The sequence below is a fragment of the Lupinus angustifolius genome, chromosome LG07 (assembly GCF_001865875.1).
Source record: "Lupinus angustifolius cultivar Tanjil chromosome LG07, LupAngTanjil_v1.0, whole genome shotgun sequence".
NCBI classification, from domain to species: Eukaryota; Viridiplantae; Streptophyta; class Magnoliopsida; order Fabales; family Fabaceae; genus Lupinus; species Lupinus angustifolius.
This window is the reverse complement of record NC_032015.1, coordinates 6541339-6563705: the sequence shown is the minus strand read 5'-3', so window position 1 is coordinate 6563705 and position 22367 is coordinate 6541339. Positions and strand designations below refer to the sequence as shown.

The window sequence follows — 22367 nt, the reverse complement described above, 5'->3', positions numbered from 1 at the left end:
ATAATAATAATCCCTATTTATACTAATACTAGACTCCTACTTGAATAAGGAAGCAAATCATAAAAGATAAAATAAAATAATCTAAATCCTAAGAGATTTTGTAAGGTATTCTAAACAAATCTAAGATATAATCATCATAATATGAAATCTTCTTTCTATATCTAAGTATCATCTAGATATTCTATGTACATCAATTAATAAACTCTAATACTCCCCTTAAGCTTGTTACATATAATCTCTTTAAAAAGGAAAATAGCCAAATAATTACATGGGCTCCATTAAACATGGCTTCAAGGTGTTGCAAAAGTTGGCGAAATTTGCAATGAAGATGGAGGAATGATAGCTACAATGAATGTAGTCTAAGATAGCTGAAACAAATGCTCTAGAGTGCAAGATAATGAGGAAATTGATGAAGATGTAAACCACATGATTCAAGTCGGGTGGATGAAATGATTGAGTGGTTCAGGTGTCATGTGTGTTAGAAATGTGTCACTCGAGTTAAGGGAAAGTTTTACCGCACAATTATATGATCCACAATGTTATATGAGACCAACTGTTGGGCGCTAAAATGTCAACAATAGAATAAACTCCATATAATCGAGATGAGAATGTTGTGTTGGATGAGTGGACACACTAGACAAGATAGGATTAGAAATGAATGCAATAGGGAGAAAGTTGAAATAGCTTCTAGTGTTGAAAAGATGGTAGAGTCGTACCTTAGGTGGTTTGTACATTATGGAGGAGACCTTTAGAAGCTCCACTAAGTAGAGTAGATCAAATGGAAGTTAGTCTAAATCTTAAAAGAAGATGGAGACCAAGACAAATCATAGACAAAACAATTAGGAAAAATTTAGAGATAAATGTTTTTCCCCACCATATATGCCTCTGGAATGTTAGCATGCATGTGGTTGTAATGTTGTTAGAATGACATTCTATTATCCTTGTTATTTGATGTTTACCATTTGTCTTTCTATCGGTTGGCTGTGTGGCTTGTTTTGAATGATCAGTTGGGAATATAAAAAGTGCACTGCAGAGTGGGTTTGGCTACTGAATTTGAAAAAGCTAATGTTTCTTTCCCACCTTATTATTATGAAGGTGGGCATGATTCTTTACATATATGTGTGCGATATTTCATATTAAAAGTGCCGAGACCATTAAGAAGTCTGGACAAGTCTCCTCTAAAATAAGTAAGGGTGTATGGTGTGTCCATCTTTGATTTGATAAAATGCATAGGGATAGCAATCTAATAGATGATCAAAGTGGAGATACACCCTTACTAGATCACTTTAGAGAGCCTTTTTCCAAGAATGTATAATTATTACAATGTTACACCTTTTTTCTATGAGACAAGATTGTCCTCTGTCGTCCTTTTGTTTTGATTCATTTTCTTTATTTTATGAAGGTCTCATCTGATGAACTATGGAGGCTTGTTTTATTTTTTTATTTGCTTTGTGTTTACTTCGCTTTGTCTTTTCTGTGGCCTGATCAAGTTTGCTTTGTCTTGTGCTTTGTTTTGTGGGTTTTTCTTCTTAGTACACAATTTTGGCGTCAATTAGATCTTGCTTATCTAGTAGGATGATATTGAGTTTACTATTTTTGCTAACTTTTTATGGATGGGAATCCTTTATAACATGAAAACTCATTTGCAAGGTTCTTGGTATTTATATTTCTTCCTTCTTAGGATACTCATGCCGCACAAGTTTCTATCCGGGAGGTCAAAACAACAGACGGGGCTTGTTATTTGGCACTCAAGGTGTCCAAGTCAAAAATGCAGTCTGGTGTTTGGAACTTTTTACAAAAATATGGCTATCACTATGGCAGTGATCATACTCGAACTTTGCTTCCTTGTGAGGTTTGGTTTCTATTACCCTCCCTTGTTACTTTACCGCTTTAAGTGGCTAGTTGACTTTACTTGTCTGGATATATGTTCCTACCTCTATACATGTAACTTTTATTTATCTCTCTCCCAAAATTGTTACATCTGTATATATATTGTGTTGGATGAGCAAACACAATAGATAAGATAGGATTAGAACTAAATGAATTAGGGAAAACGTTGGTTTAACTTCTATAGTTCTATTGCAAAAAAGGTGGTAGAATTACACCTTAGGTGATTTGCAGTTTGGACATGTATGGAGGAGTCCGTTAGAAGCCCAAGGAAATAGAGTAAATTAAATGGAGGTTAGTCCAATTCCTAGAGGAAGAGGGAGACAAAGAAAAACCATAGGTGAAGGGATTAGAAAAGATTTAGAGATCAATACTTTGTCAAAGAACATGATTTATGATTGAATATTATAGCATCATTCAATCCACGTAATCGACCTCACATAGTAGGATTAAGACTTGATTGTTGTTGTATAATATCATGTATTGGAGTCCAAGAAGCACCGATATGGCTCTCGGGCTACCACACCGACTTCTGGTTTATGCACCTGTATCAGATAGAGGGAAACAGTCTGAATGGAGAAACAGGTAAGGTGACTCTGCCTTAGAAACAGTCTGAAACTCACTTAATGGCTAACGCCCCACTGCCTAGCCATTCAACTTGAGTGTTTGACAAAACCTGGTATCTTCTCAATTTGAGTTTTGCCTTTTATTTCTTTAACTGTGAGCCAGCATGTTGAAGAGAGAAAACTTATAAGTGTAGCCATTGTCTGTTGTGTAATGGTTGTTTTCATTTTATTTTTTTGGAAGCATTTTGATTTTTTTGTTTTGTTTTGTGTGATTCAAATTTTATCTATTATAAAAGCTAGTGGAATAAAGACTTGGTTGTTGTTATAAAATATAATAATAAACACTTGTTCTTTAACTATTTTTAATGTTTTTTCAAAGTTTAATAGTATGTTTTTCTTTATTCAAGTCAGTTTTGTTTTTGATTTTAATTTTTTAATATGTGATTATTTTAATTTAAATTCATTTCATGCTTTAAGATTATACTTATGATGATGATATTTTTTATATATATGTTCTAATGTCTAGTGTTGTACTTTTACTGTATCGATGTCACATTGGATAGTCATATCCGTGTCCATGCATCATCAATACTGGATAGGACATTGGATAGTCATATCCGTGTCCATGCATCATCAATACTGGATAGGACATTGGATAGTCATATCCGTATCCATGCACCATCAAGCGGCCTCTTTCAATGAAAGATGTTGCAGTTTCAGTAATTGTTTTTTTGCAACTGGTATTATCATTGTGTCACACATACTTTTTTCTTTAATTTTTAAGGATATCCGATTCAACGATTAGTATTACTTGTATCTTTTGAAGGATAAACAATTGCTCCTTCCAACTCCTTGAGCTTTATAGCAGCATAATTCCATCGACTGTTCTAACCTCTGATTTCATTGTATGGATTTGACATTAGCATTTTCTATTTGACTGAAATTACTACTAAGCATAAAATGTCTTTGATGTGCTATTAAAGAGGTGTCTATAGCTGAGAGTTCTCGGCTAATTGTTTGTAGTTTTTATTTTTGTTTGTCAATTTAATTTCTTTCTGTTGGCACTTGACATTGTCTCTTGATTTATATTTTGCTTGTCAAATGTCTCACAGGCGATGGAAATTATCAAGAGAATTCCTCTCGAGACCAAGAAAAAGCTTGCCGGAAAAGGATATTTTCCCCAAGATGGATATCTTTTGAAGCATCTTCCTGTACCACCAAACTGCTTGTCTGTGCCAGCGGTTTCAGATGGTGTCAGTGTCATGTCTTCGGTAAGCAAATATAATATTTTTTGTGGCCTGTTCCTAAATTTTAATATAATACATTGTTAAGTTACATTTGTTTTTCACCTTGCAGGACCCTTCCATGACAATTCTCAGAAAATTGCTCAGGAAGGTTGAAATAATCAAAAGTTCTAGATCCGGCGAACCAAACTTCGAGTCTCATCAAATAGAAGCAAATGACTTGCAGTCAGTGGTTGATCAGTATCTTCAAGTAAGGGGTACTTCTAAGGCAACCCGCGATATAGAAACTCATTATGGGGTCAATAAAGAGCTCAATGAATCGTCAACAAAGGCATGGCTTGAGAAAATGAGGACTCTATTTATAAGAAAGGGTTCAGGTTTCTCTTCTCGCAGTGTTATCACTGGAGATGCCTATAAGAGAATTAATGAAGTAGGGATTCCGGTTGAAGTGGCCCAAAGGATTACTTTTGAGGAAAGAGTTAATATCCATAACTTGAGCTATTTGCAAAAGTTAGTTGATGAACATTTATGTTTGACATACAAGGAAGGTGTGTCAACTTATTCATTGAGGGAGGGCTCAAAGGGCCACATTTATCTTAAGCCGGGCCAGATAGTTCATCGAAGGATTATGGATGGTGACACTGTGTTCATCAACAGGCCACCTACAACACATAAACACTCGTTACAGGCACTGCAAGTTTACATCCATGATGACCACACTGTCAAAATTAATCCTCTCATTTGTGGCCCCCTTGGTGCTGATTTTGATGGTGACTGTGTCCATCTATTTTATCCACAGTCACTTTCCTCTAAAGCTGAGGTGTTGGAGCTATTCGCTGTGGAGAAACAGCTGCTAAGTTCTCACAGTGGTAATCTTAACTTACAGCTGACTTCTGATTCACTGTTGTCACTGAAGATGCTATTCAAGACTTGTATTTTGGATAGAATTGCAGCTCATAGATTGGCTATGTTTCTTACCTTGCCATTGCCTAGGCCAGCTGTGCTAAAAGCCAGTTCTGGTGATGCTTGGACTGCAATGCAAGTTTTACAGTGTGCACTGCCCTCTTCTTTTGACTGTGCCGGGGGCCGTTACTTGATAAGGGATAGTGAAATTGTGGAGTTTGATTTCAGTAGGGATCTTCTGCCGACTATGATCAATGAAATCGCGGCCTCAATTTTCTTTGCCAAAGGCCCTCAGGAGGCACTGAAGTTTTTTGATGTTATCCAGCCCTTTCTGATGGAGAACATATTCGCTGATGGGTTTAGTGTTGGTCTTCAGGATTTTTCAATATCCAGGGCACGGAAAAGAATTATCAATAGAAGCATTGGGAAGGTTTCTCCATTGCTGTATCAGCTAAGGTCAATATACAATGAGTTGGTGGCACAGCAACTCGAAAACCACATTCAAGATGTTGAAAAACCTGTCATCAATGTTGTTCTGAAGTCATCCAGACTTGGAGATTTGATTGACTCAAAGAGTAAGTCAGCCATTGACAAAGTTGTTCAACAAATGGGGTTCTTAGGCCAACAGCTTTTTGAGAGGGGAAGATTCTACTCGAAGGAGTTGATTGAGGATATTGCATCCCATTTCCACGCGAAGTGCTGTTATGATGGGGATGGTTATCCCTCTGCTGAATATGGACTGCTCAAAGGGTGTTTTTTTCACGGCTTGGATCCATATGAAGAGATAGTGCATTCAATTTCCACCAGAGAAATACTTGTGCGTTCCTCGAGAGGATTGTCTGAACCTGGAACGCTATTCAAGAACTTGATGGCCATCCTCCGTGATGTTGTTGTTTGCTATGATGGGACAGTACGAAATGTTTGCAGCAATTCGGTCATCCAGTTTGAGTATGGGATACAAGCAGGAGATACAACTCAACACTTATTCCCATCTGGCGAGCCTGTAGGTGTCTTAGCTGCAACTTCTATGTCAAATCCTGCATATAAGGCTGTCCTTGATGCTAGTCCAAGCAGCACTTCTTCATGGGAGTTGATGAAGGTAATCATTTCTGCCTTGTAAATAACATCCATTTAATTTTCATGTCTTGGAAACAGTTTTTTGCTTATTGTTTTACTTAATCCTGTTATTTTCAGGAAATATTACTCTGCAAGGCCAATTTTAGGAATGAACTCATAGATCGCCGTGTCATTTTGTATTTTAATGACTGCTGTTGTGGAAGGAGTTATTGCAGAGAACATGCAGCATATGTGGTAAAAAATCAATTGACAAAAGTCACTCTCAAGGACATGGCAGTAGAGTTCATCATTGAGTAAGCTTTATGTCTTGCTTTGCTCATGCCTTTTTTTTTTCCTGTAGTGACACTGGCTGAGTGCTTTGAGTGTCATATGTGATAGAAATGTGTTACTCAAGTTTAAGGAAAAAATTACCGCACAACTATAAGACCTACAATATTATAAGGGGTGCAATGTTGGGCAGTGAAATGCCAACAAGTGAATAAACTCATTGTAGAAGGTATGGGAATTTTGCGTTGGATGAGTAGACACACTAGACAAGATAAGATTAAGAAGAATGTATTAGAAAGAAAGTTGTGGTAGCTCCTATTGTAGAAAAGATGGTAGAGTCATGCTTTACGTGTTTTGGACATGTGCGGAGGGATTGTTATAAACCCCATTAAGGAGAATAGGTCAAATGGAGGTTAGTCTTCTAGAGGCAGAAGGATGTTAAGAAAAAACCAAAGGCAAAATGATTAGTACGAATTTAGAAATCAATGCTTTATCAATGGAGATGATTTATAATATAGCATTATGGTGTCATTCAATTCATATAGTCAACCCCATCTCTTGGGACTAAAGCTTGACTGTTGTTGTGGAAGTGTTATTGTTTAATGAATAATGAGGGTGTTTTTCTCCCCACATGGCTGTTGCTCAGAAGGATATTAAAACGCGATATTTAGTTTGTGTAATCTTTTTTCAGTCTAACTCGTTATTTTGTTCGGTCATAAAACTATATTTGCATGACTGGAGTAGGTGGTGATATTTTATACTGTTAAACATATGTGCGTATATTCAGTTTTTATGGGACCTATTTCTCTTTTATAGATATCAACAGCAGCGAGCTCGCAAGGACACTTCTGAAATTGATGCTGGGCTTGTTGGCCATATTCATCTGGATGAGGTTGCTGGATTTCCTTTATATCTAATATGAGCACTATCATCATTGTTATTATTATCATTATGATGATGACTAACCATGTAATTTTTTAACAGACTATGTTAAAGAAGCTAAAGATCAATATGGATGATGTTGTGCAAAGATGTCAGGAAAGACTTACTTCCTTTAATCGGAAAAAGAAAGTAAATCAAATTTTTAAGAGGATTGAACTGGATTCCAGGTTAGTCTTCAGTTCTATTTTCACGCATTTGATTAACTGCAATAAATTCTTAATTCTTGCTTACCTGAAGTAGTTGCGTACAATCTGATTGGCAGTAGACGTACGAGCTCATTTTATCCTTTTTGCCCTTTCCTCGTAAAAATCACGATGTGTATGTGGCACTTTCAGCATATTTTATTTTAGAAGCTGTTCTGTTTTTTGTCAGGTGTTATTTTGTTTTCCTTTTCATATACATTACTTTCCTTGTAGTTAATTTACTTTACTAATTCAAGTTGTAAGATGCTGGAAAACATCATTTTTATGTTTTTGTTGTCTACATTTTCATTAGTCTGTTATGCTGATGTGTACATGGCTATGACCATAGCAAGTTCCCTACCTTTATTTTTATGGAAAAGTTGGAAAGAAATGAGAGGGGATTTGACTTAAGTGTTGTTTTCTTTTCTTGTTTGGTTTTGTTTTCTATTTTATTCTCCTTTTGATAACCTGTCCATTTTTATGCATGAGTATATGAGTATGCACATCGCAAGGTCTCTACCCTTTTTATACAAAAGAATCAATTTTAGAAAGAAATGAGAGAGAGTTTGAGTAAAGGAAGATATAAATCTGCCTTATCTGAAAATAAAAACAGAAGTAAATCTAAATTTTTTAAAAACAATGTTGCATAGTTGCCTCTTGACAACTTTGACAAGGCAACAACCTTGAAGTCACTGTTAAGAGAACACCATAAAGAGGCCATATGGACAATCCTATCCCTTGATAAGTTGACGGGCACAGTGTTCAAAGTATTGGTATCATAGTATTTATTGATCTACAGAAATTATTCTGACTTCTGCCTGAGTTAAAGCTATCATATTTTAAACTCAGTTTATATATATTTTTTTGATGTGCAATGCGGGAAGGGAGTTTTTGGTGTCTTCTAATGGTCTTAAGTTATTGTCACATTCAATGTATGATTATATCATGATGTATCCAACAAACTTAACTATCATGTTTGTTGGGCATGGCAATTCAATATTACCGTGATTCAGCTTGTTGAGTTTTCTCCCAAATCCCAATCCCTCCTGGCATTATACTTGGAAAAAATACCGTTTCTATTTTGAAAGTGATTGAAAATAGAGTTTCCTTTTTGTTTCTTTTTGAGGATTTCTTATTTCCATATGTCTGAGCATTGTACTGTTCAGTTGTTTTTTTACGAAAAGGAGAAAATAGTAGATACAAGCTTATGTATGTGCAATGCCTTTCTTTGTACATTGTAATCACATGCTTTATCTTCTCTGACCATTTCAGCTTACATGTCAGTCTATATTCCATTTGATACTAGAAACAGTAACAATGCACTTTTCTTTACTAAAAAATTAGCTTTTGATCTATGTTCTTTCTTGGCAGCGAGTCTTGCTATTGTTCACATCCTTCTGCACCGTGTGTCAAGTTCCTCTGGCCAGATGGTGATCATAGTGATTTGGACAAAACTGCAAACATCCTGTCTGACATGATCTGCCCGGTTTTGTTAGAGGCAGTAGTCAAAGGTAATTTTTTAAATTCATTTAAATTGAAATACTATTTTCCAATTGTCCTTTAGTCAGTATGAACATTCTTGAAATTATGGGGTATGGTTAAGTATAGCTGAAAAGAGAAAAAAGAGACAGTGAATAATGTGGGGTCGGGCTGATGCTATACACTAAAATCATGCTTAAGTAGGTCAACTGATGTATCCCACTGTTTTTTCTTGTTCATATTTTTTACCGAAAAACCCACAATAAGGAGAGTAGATCTAATAGAGGTTAGTCCAATTCTTAGAGGAAGAGGGAAGCCAAGAAAATCCATAGGCGAAACAATTAGGAAAGATTTAGAGATTATTACTTTGTCAATGAACATGATTTATGATAGAGCATTATGATATCATTCGATCCATATATCGATCCCACTTCCCACATTGTGGGATTAAGGCTTGGTTGTTGTTGTCTAGGCAAGGTTCCTTTGACATGAGTTTGGCTCTACAGTAACAAAAACATGTACTTGAAAAGGACAAGTTGTTTATCTAAGTACTCAGACTTTTCTATTTATAATAAAATACAATAGCACGTACATAAATCCCTTAACTTTAGGGAAATACAATCAGAGAGATAATTACATGATATGATTTCATAATTATATATGTAAACTCAATCAAATGCAAAAATTCTTCTAATTATCTCAACAATATCAACACAGGTAAAGGGATACCTATCGTTTATTTGATATAATACATTATGATCTCTATCCACCAAAAGATTTAAGATTTTAAGGGTAGATACCCCTTTATTGTCTACTTTTGAGACAAACTCAATTTCGAGGAACTTTTTCCGATTGTATGTCATGTGTTCCATTTATACTTCCATGTTATTTTGATATATTCTTGAATAGTCTTTTTTATTCTCTCTCAAAAAATAGGAGATCCACGTATTAGCTCTGCAAGTATAATCTGGGTTAATCCAGACACGAACACATGGGTCCAAAACCCCTCCAAATCTCCAAAAGGTGAGTTGGCCCTAGACATCGTTCTTGACAAGGCATCTGTGAAACAAAGTGGTGACGCTTGGAGAATTGTGCATGACTCATGCCTTCCTATCCTACATTTGATTGACACAAGACGATCAATCCCTTATGCTATTAAGCAAATTCAAGAGCTGCTTGGGATCTCATGTACATTTGTTCAAGCAATTCAGGTAAATTTCCGATTGCTATATTTTGTATAATGTTAAATTTCTGCTGTCAGCTCTGCTTCTGTTTGTGACTATGCACCTTAAAGCATAAATTTAACTGGTTGAAGCTTTTGCCTCCTGTTTCAAATCTGCATTGAAAATCCACCAGATATAATTTCCTCTCATTTTCTTCATTGTCTAATCTTCTTATTTCCTGGTTCACTGATCTTCAAAGTGAATGTGTTTCCTTTACTTTCTTTGCTTGTTTATATCATCTCCCAGTGTTTCCATCCGATAGAAGTCTATTTTATATTGTTCTGCCACCTATTTTAATCTTCATACATGTGACCCGTATAATTGTAACTTAAAAATGCCCATGCCTGGATTTGATATTTTTTTACTAATAGGAGTTCTGGATTTAATTTTGTAGTGAAAAGTTCTGTTATTCAATTAATAGTCTCCTTATATAAGAGTACCTGTCTCAATAGAAGTTAAGAACGCAATAGACCATTTCGACTTAAAGCACTGGGAATTACTCTATAAAGATATATGTTACTTACATAAACATATTTGCACTTTAATTTTGATTTGAAATTCCTAACACTTGAGTTAATTAAAATTCTAAAATGTATGTGATAAGATTAGGCCTAAGCCTAGCATCAAAAATGTGTATAGAAAGGGAAATATGTAAGTCTAGTTAGAGATTTCCTAATTGTAACACATTTACTAAAGTATCCCTAAGCAGTTAGTTTGTTAGACTTTCTATAATAGTTTGTTAGTTAGGCTATAAATTAGGAACTAGTCTCTTGGAGGAAGGGAAGTTAATTGGGAACTAAATTCTGATTGTGGAATCAGGGGAATCAGGGGAAAGGTCGTGGGACCTTTTGTACATCTCAATTCTTGTACTTCTTTCATTCTTTCTAACAATATTCTTGTTCTTCATCCCAACCAAGAATCACATTGATTCTTGTTTAGGGTATTGTTTTCCATTAATTCCTTTCTTTCTTCTTGATCTTATCAGTATGCTTCTGACTCCTTTCTTCAGCTGCCAAACTGTTTGGATTAGTTTTGATTGCTGCATGAACTGATATCCAATTCTCAGTTTTAATACATCCTTGCCTAATTCTAAACTCACTATTGAAAATAGGATAAAGTTTATAATTTACCTCAACTGGGTTGTTTGTAGGCCGACTCCACAAGTATATCCTGTCACTTTTTCCTCCATTTTTACAACGGGAATCTTTTTTCTTTTATAGCACACATCCTTTTCTATTAAGTCTGCTGTCTATTGGACTCTGCACATTTTGCTGTCCTCTGCTGTGTGTGTAGTTGGATTGTTGGAGCTTAAGTTCATATTTTGAAGGAGGGATGTTGTCCCAGAGTTTGATTTCAGATATCTTTAATGCTCATGGCTGCTTCAAGCATGTTGCTGCCCCTTATTTGCAGAGGGAGTGGGAAGATTTGCTTCATACTTATTCACTTCCCTTATTTATTTAATCTTTCATCTATCTTCGGAGGCTTCCTATCCTCTTCTTAGTTGTACTTATCTTTTCCCTTCAATGACACCATAGAAAGAAGTCCTCATTCTTGTAGCGGTAATATTGTGACTTTGTGAGTGGTGTCATCAATTATTGAGTATATTTTGATGAAAGGGCTTTGATCATGGTCTACTTTATAGTATCCCCCACATTAGGGTTCTACTCTTTTCTTCTTTTAACAATTTGTGGCTACCTGCAGCGTCTTGCTGCATCAGTAAAAATGGTAGCCAAAGGTCTCCTCAGAGAGCATCTCATCCTCTTAGCAAGTAGCATGACTTGTGGTGGGAATTTGGTGGGCTTTAACACAGGAGGGTATAAAGCACTGGCTCGCCAACTAAACATCCAAGTACCATTTACTGATGCTACCCTATTTGTAAGTGACTTGCCTTGCTTGCCAATTGCTTAATCATTAGTCATATTATGGTATTTTTCTCATTACGTCTACATGTGATTATGCAGACACCTCGAAAATGTTTTGAGCGAGCAGCTGAGAAGTGCCATACAGATTCTTTATCAAGCATAGTTGCCTCCTGTTCATGGGGCAAACACGTGGCTGTGGGTACAGGATCGAAGTTTGATATTGTATGGAATGCGAAAGAGGTACTTGATTATATTCAGATTTAATATTGAACTTGATGGATGATTAGGCTTGTTAGAGTTATGTGAATGTTATTTTAGAGTAAATTACACTGTAACCGATAGAAGCCCCTGTAATGAGAGTGAATTAAATGTAAGTTAGTCTAATTTCTAGAGGAAGAGAGAGACCAATAAAAATCATAGGGAACATGATAAAGAAAGACTTAAAGTTTAATGTTTCATTAATGAACATGATTTATTATAGAACATACATTGTTCAATCCACATAGTAAATCTCATCAAGTGAAATAAATACTTGGTTGTTGTATATTTTTCTCTTTGATAAATCAATCTATGAAATTAAATTATTACTTGATTTCTAAAAAAAATCCCAAATATTTTTAATATTTCTTTAGATTTTCAATGTTATTTACTAATATGCAAGTCACATTGTTAAGATGTGGACCATTCTATTGGGTGGAGCATACTACCACTATAGGTGTTCATTTAATTGTAGCTTAACCCACTTTGACCCATTATGTGGATCTGGTTGGTTCATACATCCCACTCTTATATTAAACACCACATCAACTTTTTATAAAATTGCATTTTGTTAATGATTTTTTTACATATTTGGTTATCTCACTTGGGAATGTCACTTGACTATGTTTTGGAGAATTTTTCTAAAAAAATCTACTATTTCTTATTTCACTAAGAACTACTCATATAGGATTCAACTACGAGTTTTAGTGAAATTGCACAAACCACTAAGACCTTTTTAAAACCTACATAAACCACCCTTAATTATATATACATTACACTGACTATCCTCGTAAGAAATATAAGTGTAATTTCTTAAATAAAAAATAATGACAGGTGTAATTAAGTCAAACAAAATATGGTATATTGTGAAGACAAACCAAATAATATAAGAGTCGATGTATATTATTATTTTGGTTAGTTATAATAAAGTATAAGAGTAATTTAAACACCTTTGAATTATTGATACAGTTTGTAATGAATAGTGCAATATACATAAACTCTTATACTATTTGGACTTGTTTTCATAATTTATCATATTTTGTTTGACTTAATTACATGTATCACTATTTTTTGCTTAAGAAATTACACTTATCTGTCTTACAGTGGTGGTCAGTGTAATCTATATACATAATTAGGGGTGATTTGTGTAGGTTTTGGAAATGTGTGGGTGATTTGTGTAATTTCACTAAAATTCAGGGGTGTTAGTATAATTTACTCGTTATTTTAATATTTGATTTTTTCTTTTGCAGATAAAATCCAGTGAGAATGGCGGAATGGATGTGTACAATTTTCTATACATGGTGAAAGGCTTTACCAATGGAGAAGAAGAAAAAAATGCTTGTTTGGGTGAAGACATTGATGATTTGCTAGAAGAGGATGATATGGATTGGGGTATGTCTCCCCAGCATATGTCTGGTTTTGATGATGCAGTCTTTGAAGAGAACTGTGAACTACCGAATGGTTCAACTTCCAATGGTTGGGATATTAATACAAATAAGACTGAAACAAAGTCCAATGATTGGTCTGGATGGGGATCAAATAAAGCGGACGATGGATCTAAAAATCTCCAGGAGGACTCTTGGACCTCCGAAAAGCGGAAAGCTGATGTTGTCCAAGAAGAATCTTCTAGGTCCAGTGCCTGGGATGGCAACACAACTAAAATAGTGACAAAATCTAATGATTGGTCAGCTTGGGGAGGAAACAAATCTGAAACTGAAGGTGGTGGTTCTGATAGAGCCCAAGAGAATTCTTGGAGCTCTGGTCAGAAGAAAACTAATGTTACCCACGATGATGATCCTAAGTCCGGTGCTTGGGATGAAGACACCAACCAAACAAAAACAAAGTCAAACGATTGGATGGCGTGGGGAGGAAAGAAACCGGAAATACAAGATGGTGGGTTTAAAAGAGCGGAAGAGGATTCTTGGAGCTCTGGTAATAGGAAAGCTAATGTTGTCCAAGAGGACTCTTCTAAGCCTGGTGCATGGGATGGCAACACCGACCAAGCAAAAACAAAGTCAAATAATCAGTCGGTCTGGGGAGGAAAGAAATCCGTGGTACAAGATGGTGGGGGCGGAAGTGCCCAAGAGGAATCTTGGAGCTCTGATCAGAGGAAAGCTAATGTTATCCAAGATGACTCTTCTAAGCCTGGTGCTTGGGATGCAAAAACCGATCAAGCAAAAGCAAAGTCAAATGAATGGTCAAGCTGGGGAGAAAAGAAATCTGAAGTACAAGATGGTGGATTTGGAAGAGCCCAAGAGGATTCTGGGAGTTCCAGGAAGTGGAATACTGAATCTAATGTTGGATCTGAAGTTATCCAAGAAGAAGCATCTTGGTCCAATGCTCGGGATGCAAACACAGACCAGACAAAAACCAAGTCAAATGATTGGTCTGCCTGGGGAAGAAGTAACGATGAAATACAAGATGGCCGGTCAGAAAAAGCCAGAGAGGACTCTTGGGGCTCTGCTAAGTGGAAAGCTGAATCAAATGTTGGACCTGATGTTAGACAAAAGGATTCTTCTAGGTCTAATGATTGGGAAACTAATTTCAACAAATCCTCAGAAAATCCAGCATGGGGTTCCCAAAATGAGTCAATTCAAGCTACAAGTTCCCAGGGCTGGGACTCACAAATTGCTTCAGCTAATTCTGACCGTGACAAAAACTTCCAATGGGGAAAACCCAAATCCTCCCAATGGCAAGCATGTGATTCCCAAAATGAGTCAAATCAGGCTGCAAGTTCTCAAGGATGGGACTCGCAAGTCGCTTCAGCTAATTCTGACAATGACAAAAACTTCCAATGGGGAAAGCAGGGCAGGGAGTCATTCAAGAAAAGCCGCTTTGAAGGTTCGCAAGGGCGGGGTTCAAATGCTGGTGACTGGAGAAATATGAATCGCCCTCCCAGACCACCACCTCCAGTGTACACACCTGAGGAACAGGAAGTTCGCAAGGATATTGATTCCATTATGCAGTCAATCAGACGTATCATGCAACAAGAAGGGTAAGTCTAAAATGAACTTGTAAGACAATATTTGAGATCTTATCCCATGATTTGTACTCAACCTTTTTGTTGCTTCAGATTTTAGTTAGCTACATTAATTGCATGCTGCATAATCTGAAACTGCTCAAGGTGTCATTTTAGGAACATTCGCTTCTGTGCTAGACAGTTTTGCTTCCTGACTCTAATTTTGTTAGGGATTGTTTTTGGTGTGATGAGCTACCACTTGCTATTGTGGCTTTATTTGTTAATTTCCATTGTTGCCCCTTCTGTACTTTCATTAATCATTATTGTCCTTTCCTTCACTTACATGGAATCTGTACCAGAAACTGCAACATTTTATAATTTTCTAATAATGTATTCCTCTGTGAAGGTACAATGATGGGGATCCGCTGGCGGCAGAGGATCAAGCATTTGTGCTTGAGAATGTCTTTGAACACCATCCAGATAAAGAAACCAAAATGGGTGGTGGAATTGATCATGTCATGGTATCCTCCACTTCCCCTTTTTATTGTCCTTCTAGCTTTCAGTTACAATTATAAATGATCTCATCAAAATGACTTTACCTAAACTTCAGGATTTGAACTGAATGATTATATTGCTTACCTTATCAGTTTTCAGCTTATGCTTTGCATTTATGCATTGAGAAAATTGATGTGTATGTCTTTGTCAATCTTTGTACTTGTTTTTACAGGTTAGCAGACACAGCAATTTTCAGGAAAGTAGATGCATGTACGTGGTTTTGAAGGATGGTAAAAAGGAAGACTTTTCCTACAGGAAGTGCCTGGAAAACCTTGTAAGGAAGAAGTATCCAGACGTTGCTGAATCGTTCATCGGCAAGCATTTCCGGAAACCTCGTGGAAGAGCAGGAGGGGACCAGGCCCCAGCAACTCCATTGCCAAGTTCTACTGAAGCAAATGAGTAGAAAACTAGAGCTGGGTTTATAGTTTTGTACAGAAAAAGACATTAGTTGAGGCCACCGAATAGTTTATCACAACAGCTCCATTTTCCTGTAGGAAACAGTGTTTCTTTCTCTTTTGGTTGACCATGTTGATGCTTAGGTGTTAATTTTTTGTCTAGCATGTGGATGATGATAGCACAGATGTGTTAACTTTTTTTAGCATGTGGATGATGATAGCACAGTTGTTCATAATGTTTGAATGATAGCGGCAGGTGTGCTTGTCAAACTCTACCCTGAAATTCATTTTGTTAACACTCAACTTATTAACACATTATCACCTTTAGTGTACATAATCTTTAAGTATATCTCTCTCATTTAAGTTTTAAGTTGTTTTAATCAGTGGTATCAGAGCCACTTAAAAAATAAGTTTTGAAGTTATCTTGCACAATATGATATGAATTGTCTACAAAATGGAATCTTGTTATTCCAATCGTTCTAACAGGTTATAAGTTTCAATTGAGCAAATTCCATTTTGTATAACTAAGGATATTCCTTCCCCTTACTATGGGGTGTGTGATGGATACTTTCAAGTTCCAACAAGTGTTGTTTTAATATGTCTTATACTATTAAACCAACGTCTTTTGTTAAATTTCATTTGTTTGGTTTTAAATTAATGAATCCAAATAGCTTTGTTGACATTGTCTGTCATTGAAGTAGATCACTACAACTCTCTAAACCCTAACCTTTTAGAATTCAACAAGGAAGATAGCTTCTGCGGTAAATTAACTTAAAATGCATCTTTAAGACAAGGTTTTAAAGTAATTCGTTACAAGTTACAAACTAACATGGATCTATGCCTCTTTATTTAGATTAATTAAGCAATAATAATAATTAATTCATTAGTAAATGTCAATTTATTTATGACAATTACTCTTTCCATCTTAATGGTTTAGTTTCAATTTGGTAGGAGAATTACTATTAACGCCAAATCAATAACTCATGTTAATTTTTTTGAAGGTATTGCTTATAGCGTTAGAATTTTAGCTAAACTCTAATAAAAATGACGTTGTTTTTCTCCCTTCACTCTTTTCCTTTCTTTATCGGACGAATTTTGTATATTAGCCATTGGAAAAAGAAACTAACATAAAAATAAATACTAAATATATATGCATGCCAAAATTATATATCTACTAATCATATACTATTTCATCGTTAAAGTTATCATTTAGTTTCCACATTTTAGTCTCTAAAAATTTACGTGCGAACTATTTTTATCTCAAAGAAATTAAATTACCAACTCAATCTCTACATTTATGTTTCATGACCTATGTTAGTCCATCTTATTTCGTGTTGAAGTTGATGGACAAACATAGGATATCTAAGGTTCTACATGTAAATTTTTTAACAAATACTTATAGAGTATAATATATATATATTATCGGTGCAAAGATTTATACATAAATACCACATCATACAACATTCATTTGGATTAGTTTTTTTTAAGAATCAATGATGGTAAAATATATATGGTGGATGATAAATGATGGTAAAATATATTGTATAAGACTCATACAAATGTTTGACTGATAAATAACTCATTTCTTGGTCTTTGACCCCTCAATCACTACGAATACCCCCAATCAGTGCAATGAGATGTGTCTGTTTATCTATCTTTTGACTCGAAATGAGAGAAGGTTTGAAAAAAGATCTTAGAGTGTCTAGGGTTGGGTTAGGAAGGTTCTTAACGCCTTCTTTTTTCTTAACTTTTCTTGTATAACAAGAAAGTTGAATAACCTGAATTTGATAGATTCAAGAAATATGTTCTAATATACAATAGAATAGCTAATATAGAATAGTCTATAATTGAATTTTATTATTTAATTTCTTATTAATTATTAAAAAATTGTATTAATTTACTAATTTTTTTCTAATTGTAATAAATAAAATAAATAAGAATTAGAGTTAATGCATACATCGTTTTCTCATACTTATGTTATGTACTTAAAAATAAACTTTTCATATTAACTTGTAAGACAATATTTGAGATCTTATCCCATGATTTGTACTCAACCTTTTTGTTGCTTCAGATTTTAGTTAGCTACATTAATTGCATGCTGCATAATCTGAAACTGCTCAAGGTGTCATTTTAGGAACATTCGCTTCTGTGCTAGACAGTTTTGCTTCCTGACTCTAATTTTGTTAGGGATTGTTTTTGGTGTGATGAGCTACCACTTGCTATTGTGGCTTTATTTGTTAATTTCCATTGTTGCCCCTTCTGTACTTTCATTAATCATTATTGTCCTTTCCTTCACTTACATGGAATCTGTACCAGAAACTGCAACATTTTATAATTTTCTAATAATGTATTCCTCTGTGAAGGTACAATGATGGGGATCCGCTGGCGGCAGAGGATCAAGCATTTGTGCTTGAGAATGTCTTTGAACACCATCCAGATAAAGAAACCAAAATGGGTGGTGGAATTGATCATGTCATGGTATCCTCCACTTCCCCTTTTTATTGTCCTTCTAGCTTTCAGTTACAATTATAAATGATCTCATCAAAATGACTTTACCTAAACTTCAGGATTTGAACTGAATGATTATATTGCTTACCTTATCAGTTTTCAGCTTATGCTTTGCATTTATGCATTGAGAAAATTGATGTGTATGTCTTTGTCAATCTTTGTACTTGTTTTTACAGGTTAGCAGACACAGCAATTTTCAGGAAAGTAGATGCATGTATGTGGTTTTGAAGGATGGTAAAAAGGAAGACTTTTCCTACAGGAAGTGCCTGGAAAACCTTGTAAGGAAGAAGTATCCAGACGTTGCTGAATCGTTCATCGGCAAGCATTTCCGGAAACCTCGTGGAAGAGCAGGAGGGGACCAGGCCCCAGCAACTCCATTGCCAAGTTCTACTGAAGCAAATGAGTAGAAAACTAGAGCTGGGTTTATAGTTTTGTACAGAAAAAGACATTAGTTGAGGCCACCGAATAGTTTATCACAACAGCTCCATTTTCCTGTAGGAAACAGTGTTTCTTTCTCTTTTGGTTGACCATGTTGATGCTTAGGTGTTAATTTTTTGTCTAGCATGTGGATGATGATAGCACAGATGTGTTAACTTTTTTTAGCATGTGGATGATGATAGCACAGTTGTTCATAATGTTTGAATGATAGCGGCAGGTGTGCTTGTCAAACTCTACCCTGAAATTCATTTTGTTAACACTCAACTTATTAACACATTATCACCTTTAGTGTACATAATCTTTAAGTATATCTCTCTCATTTAAGTTTTAAGTTGTTTTAATCAGTGGTATCAGAGCCACTTAAAAAATAAGTTTTGAAGTTATCTTGCACAATATGATATGAATTGTCTACAAAATGGAATCTTGTTATTCCAATCGTTCTAACAGGTTATAAGTTTCAATTGAGCAAATTCCATTTTGTATAACTAAGGATATTCCTTCCCCTTACTATGGGGTGTGTGATGGATACTTTCAAGTTCCAACAAGTGTTGTTTTAATATGTCTTATACTATTAAACCAACGTCTTTTGTTAAATTTCATTTGTTTGGTTTTAAATTAATGAATCCAAATAGCTTTGTTGACATTGTCTGTCATTGAAGTAGATCACTACAACTCTCTAAACCCTAACCTTTTAGAATTCAACAAGGAAGATAGCTTCTGCGGTAAATTAACTTAAAATGCATCTTTAAGACAAGGTTTTAAAGTAATTCGTTACAAGTTACAAACTAACATGGATCTATGCCTCTTTATTTAGATTAATTAAGCAATAATAATAATTAATTCATTAGTAAATGTCAATTTATTTATGACAATTACTCTTTCCATCTTAATGGTTTAGTTTCAATTTGGTAGGAGAATTACTATTAACGCCAAATCAATAACTCATGTTAATTTTTTTGAAGGTATTGCTTATAGCGTTAGAATTTTAGCTAAACTCTAATAAAAATGACGTTGTTTTTCTCCCTTCACTCTTTTCCTTTCTTTATCGGACGAATTTTGTATATTAGCCATTGGAAAAAGAAACTAACATAAAAATAAATACTAAATATATATGCATGCCAAAATTATATATCTACTAATCATATACTATTTCATCGTTAAAGTTATCATTTAGTTTCCACATTTTAGTCTCTAAAAATTTACGTGCGAACTATTTTTATCTCAAAGAAATTAAATTACCAACTCAATCTCTACATTTATGTTTCATGACCTATGTTAGTCCATCTTATTTCGTGTTGAAGTTGATGGACAAACATAGGATATCTAAGGTTCTACATGTAAATTTTTTAACAAATACTTATAGAGTATAATATATATATATTATCGGTGCAAAGATTTATACATAAATACCACATCATACAACATTCATTTGGATTAGTTTTTTTTAAGAATCAATGATGGTAAAATATATATGGTGGATGATAAATGATGGTAAAATATATTGTATAAGACTCATACAAATGTTTGACTGATAAATAACTCATTTCTTGGTCTTTGACCCCTCAATCACTACGAATACCCCCAATCAGTGCAATGAGATGTGTCTGTTTATCTATCTTTTGACTCGAAATGAGAGAAGGTTTGAAAAAAGATCTTAGAGTGTCTAGGGTTGGGTTAGGAAGGTTCTTAACGCCTTCTTTTTTCTTAACTTTTCTTGTATAACAAGAAAGTTGAATAACCTGAATTTGATAGATTCAAGAAATATGTTCTAATATACAATAGAATAGCTAATATAGAATAGTCTATAATTGAATTTTATTATTTAATTTCTTATTAATTATTAAAAAATTGTATTAATTTACTAATTTTTTTCTAATTGTAATAAATAAAATAAATAAGAATTAGAGTTAATGCATACATCGTTTTCTCATACTTATGTTATGTACTTAAAAATAAACTTTTCATATTAACTACATATACATGTTCTATAATTGATATCAATTTAGTAAAATATTAAAAGTGAGAGTGAGAAACATGAAAGAATTTACTTGAATTTAATTTTCTTAAATATTAAATGAAATTGACAAACAAATAACATTATTTTTTCAATTTTTGTTTGTTAGATAAATTTGGTATCTATCCAAATGAATATATCTATCAATATTCATTTGATATAATAGATTGATTTGAGTTTATTCATTATCAAATTATCTATTAGATTATATTCATTTAAATTTATTAGCTCTAATAGATGAATATGAAATTAATTTAATTTGGATGGAGGGTGGATTTTGGATAAATTTATCAAAAAGGACAATTGAAATGATTTATGGAGTTAGACAAACTATATTCATTTCACACAAACAATTTATGACACCTAATAATTAGTAGTTGAGTTATAGATTAAGTCACTTTCTTAAGATGTTTTGTAATAATACTTTTAAAATTATACATACAAACTATTAACCATGAAATCTCATAATAAAATCACTCAGGTCACTACATAGGACACTCATTACATTAAGAGAACCATTCTAGAATTTCAGTCACAAATATAACTAGTATCAGTCTCTATGATTAATGCTACTTAATGTGTTAGGAAATGAAAGAGAATGAAGCCATAAAGAAAATGTTGTGGGAGTGTGTTTCAATTGGTGTGACTTTTATGAAATGGATTATCTTAGGAGTGCACATCTATTATCTCATACTTAGTTTCACTCAATGTGCCTTAATTTTATGATGGTCAGAAATTTACTTAAAAATTAAATTTCAACTTAAATATATTTTTTCAACAAATTATAAATTAATGACACATGAAATGACACTAAGTGTACAACTTACGGTAAGATCTCAAATGGTCAAAAAAAAAATTAACCACCCAAAAACAATCTTATCAGAAAATGAACGGTGAGATGAAGATGAAGCAAATAACCAAATTAAGTCTATCACTAACTGTATGAAAACTTATTTATTGACAGTCGTGTTTATCCGAAAAGGGTGTCAACCATGTGCGAAACATGTGCCAACTCGTTTATTCTAGTAGCCCTTATTAATTAATTAATTTAATTTTAAAATAATTCCATTTTTAATAAAAAGAAATATAACATCAAATACTACTTATGGAAATGTGTGATAACAAAAAGAATAACATATATTAATGAGTAAAAATATTTTGGTTCCTCCAAATGTACATTCAAATTTACATATGAAATCAGTACCATTTATCAATGCACTAATAAGATAAGAGTTTTAGTTTTATATATTGTTAATGCATCGTCTATCATTCATATTGTATTATTATTGTTTCTTCAAAAAAATAATATAAATGAATGGTCAATAAGTATTTACTATATATACAATTGAATAGAGACACATATAAACATAATAATTGAGTGACCATGGATTGAAGTCAGGCTGAGTCATGCACGCATGTCTCCTACGCTGAGTCATGCGTGTCCCCTAATTGATCCTAAATATTGTCTAAGTCTAATTTTTGAACTTGAATCTGACCCTGATCCTATTTGAACGCGATCATGATTAGGGCAAACTAGATGAGCTGATAAAGTCGGATCCTACTCACCCATATTAAAAATGATCATTAATTTAACTCACATTTGAAATT

At 34.1% G+C, this 22367-nt stretch overlaps 2 protein-coding genes across 6 annotated transcripts in view; both read left to right on the top strand.

The window, feature by feature from the left end:
* The window catches only part of LOC109352046 (DNA-directed RNA polymerase V subunit 1-like), a 28905-nt gene extending 12794 nt beyond the window's left edge, over positions 1-16111 (top strand). For 4 of the 5 annotated variants that reach the window (XM_019593829.1, XM_019593827.1, XM_019593826.1 and 1 more), the window contains 13 exons: positions 1682-1852; positions 3566-3724; positions 3810-5699; positions 5795-5970; positions 6761-6836; positions 6929-7053; positions 8440-8579; positions 9484-9758; positions 11472-11645; positions 11732-11872; positions 13141-14885; positions 15256-15370; positions 15577-16111. In XM_019593829.1, the coding sequence (XP_019449374.1) occupies positions 1682-1852; positions 3566-3724; positions 3810-5699; positions 5795-5970; positions 6761-6836; positions 6929-7053; positions 8440-8579; positions 9484-9758; positions 11472-11645; positions 11732-11872; positions 13141-14885; positions 15256-15370; positions 15577-15807 (5418 nt within the window). In that variant the 3' untranslated portion in view covers positions 15808-16111. Of the gene's footprint in view, positions 1-1681; positions 1853-3565; positions 3725-3809; positions 5700-5794; positions 5971-6760; positions 6837-6928; positions 7054-8439; positions 8580-9483; positions 9759-11471; positions 11646-11731; positions 11873-13140; positions 14886-15255; positions 15371-15576 lie in introns of those variants that run through there. The other variant, XM_019593830.1, reaches the window with a different exon arrangement.
* LOC109352784 (protein DCL, chloroplastic-like) lies at positions 17831-19014 on the top strand. Its single transcript, XM_019594979.1, has 2 exons — positions 17831-18277; positions 18484-19014. The coding sequence occupies exons 1-2, from the start codon at positions 18251-18253 to the stop codon at positions 18712-18714; spliced, it is 258 nt and encodes an 85-aa protein (XP_019450524.1). The 5' UTR covers positions 17831-18250; the 3' UTR covers positions 18715-19014.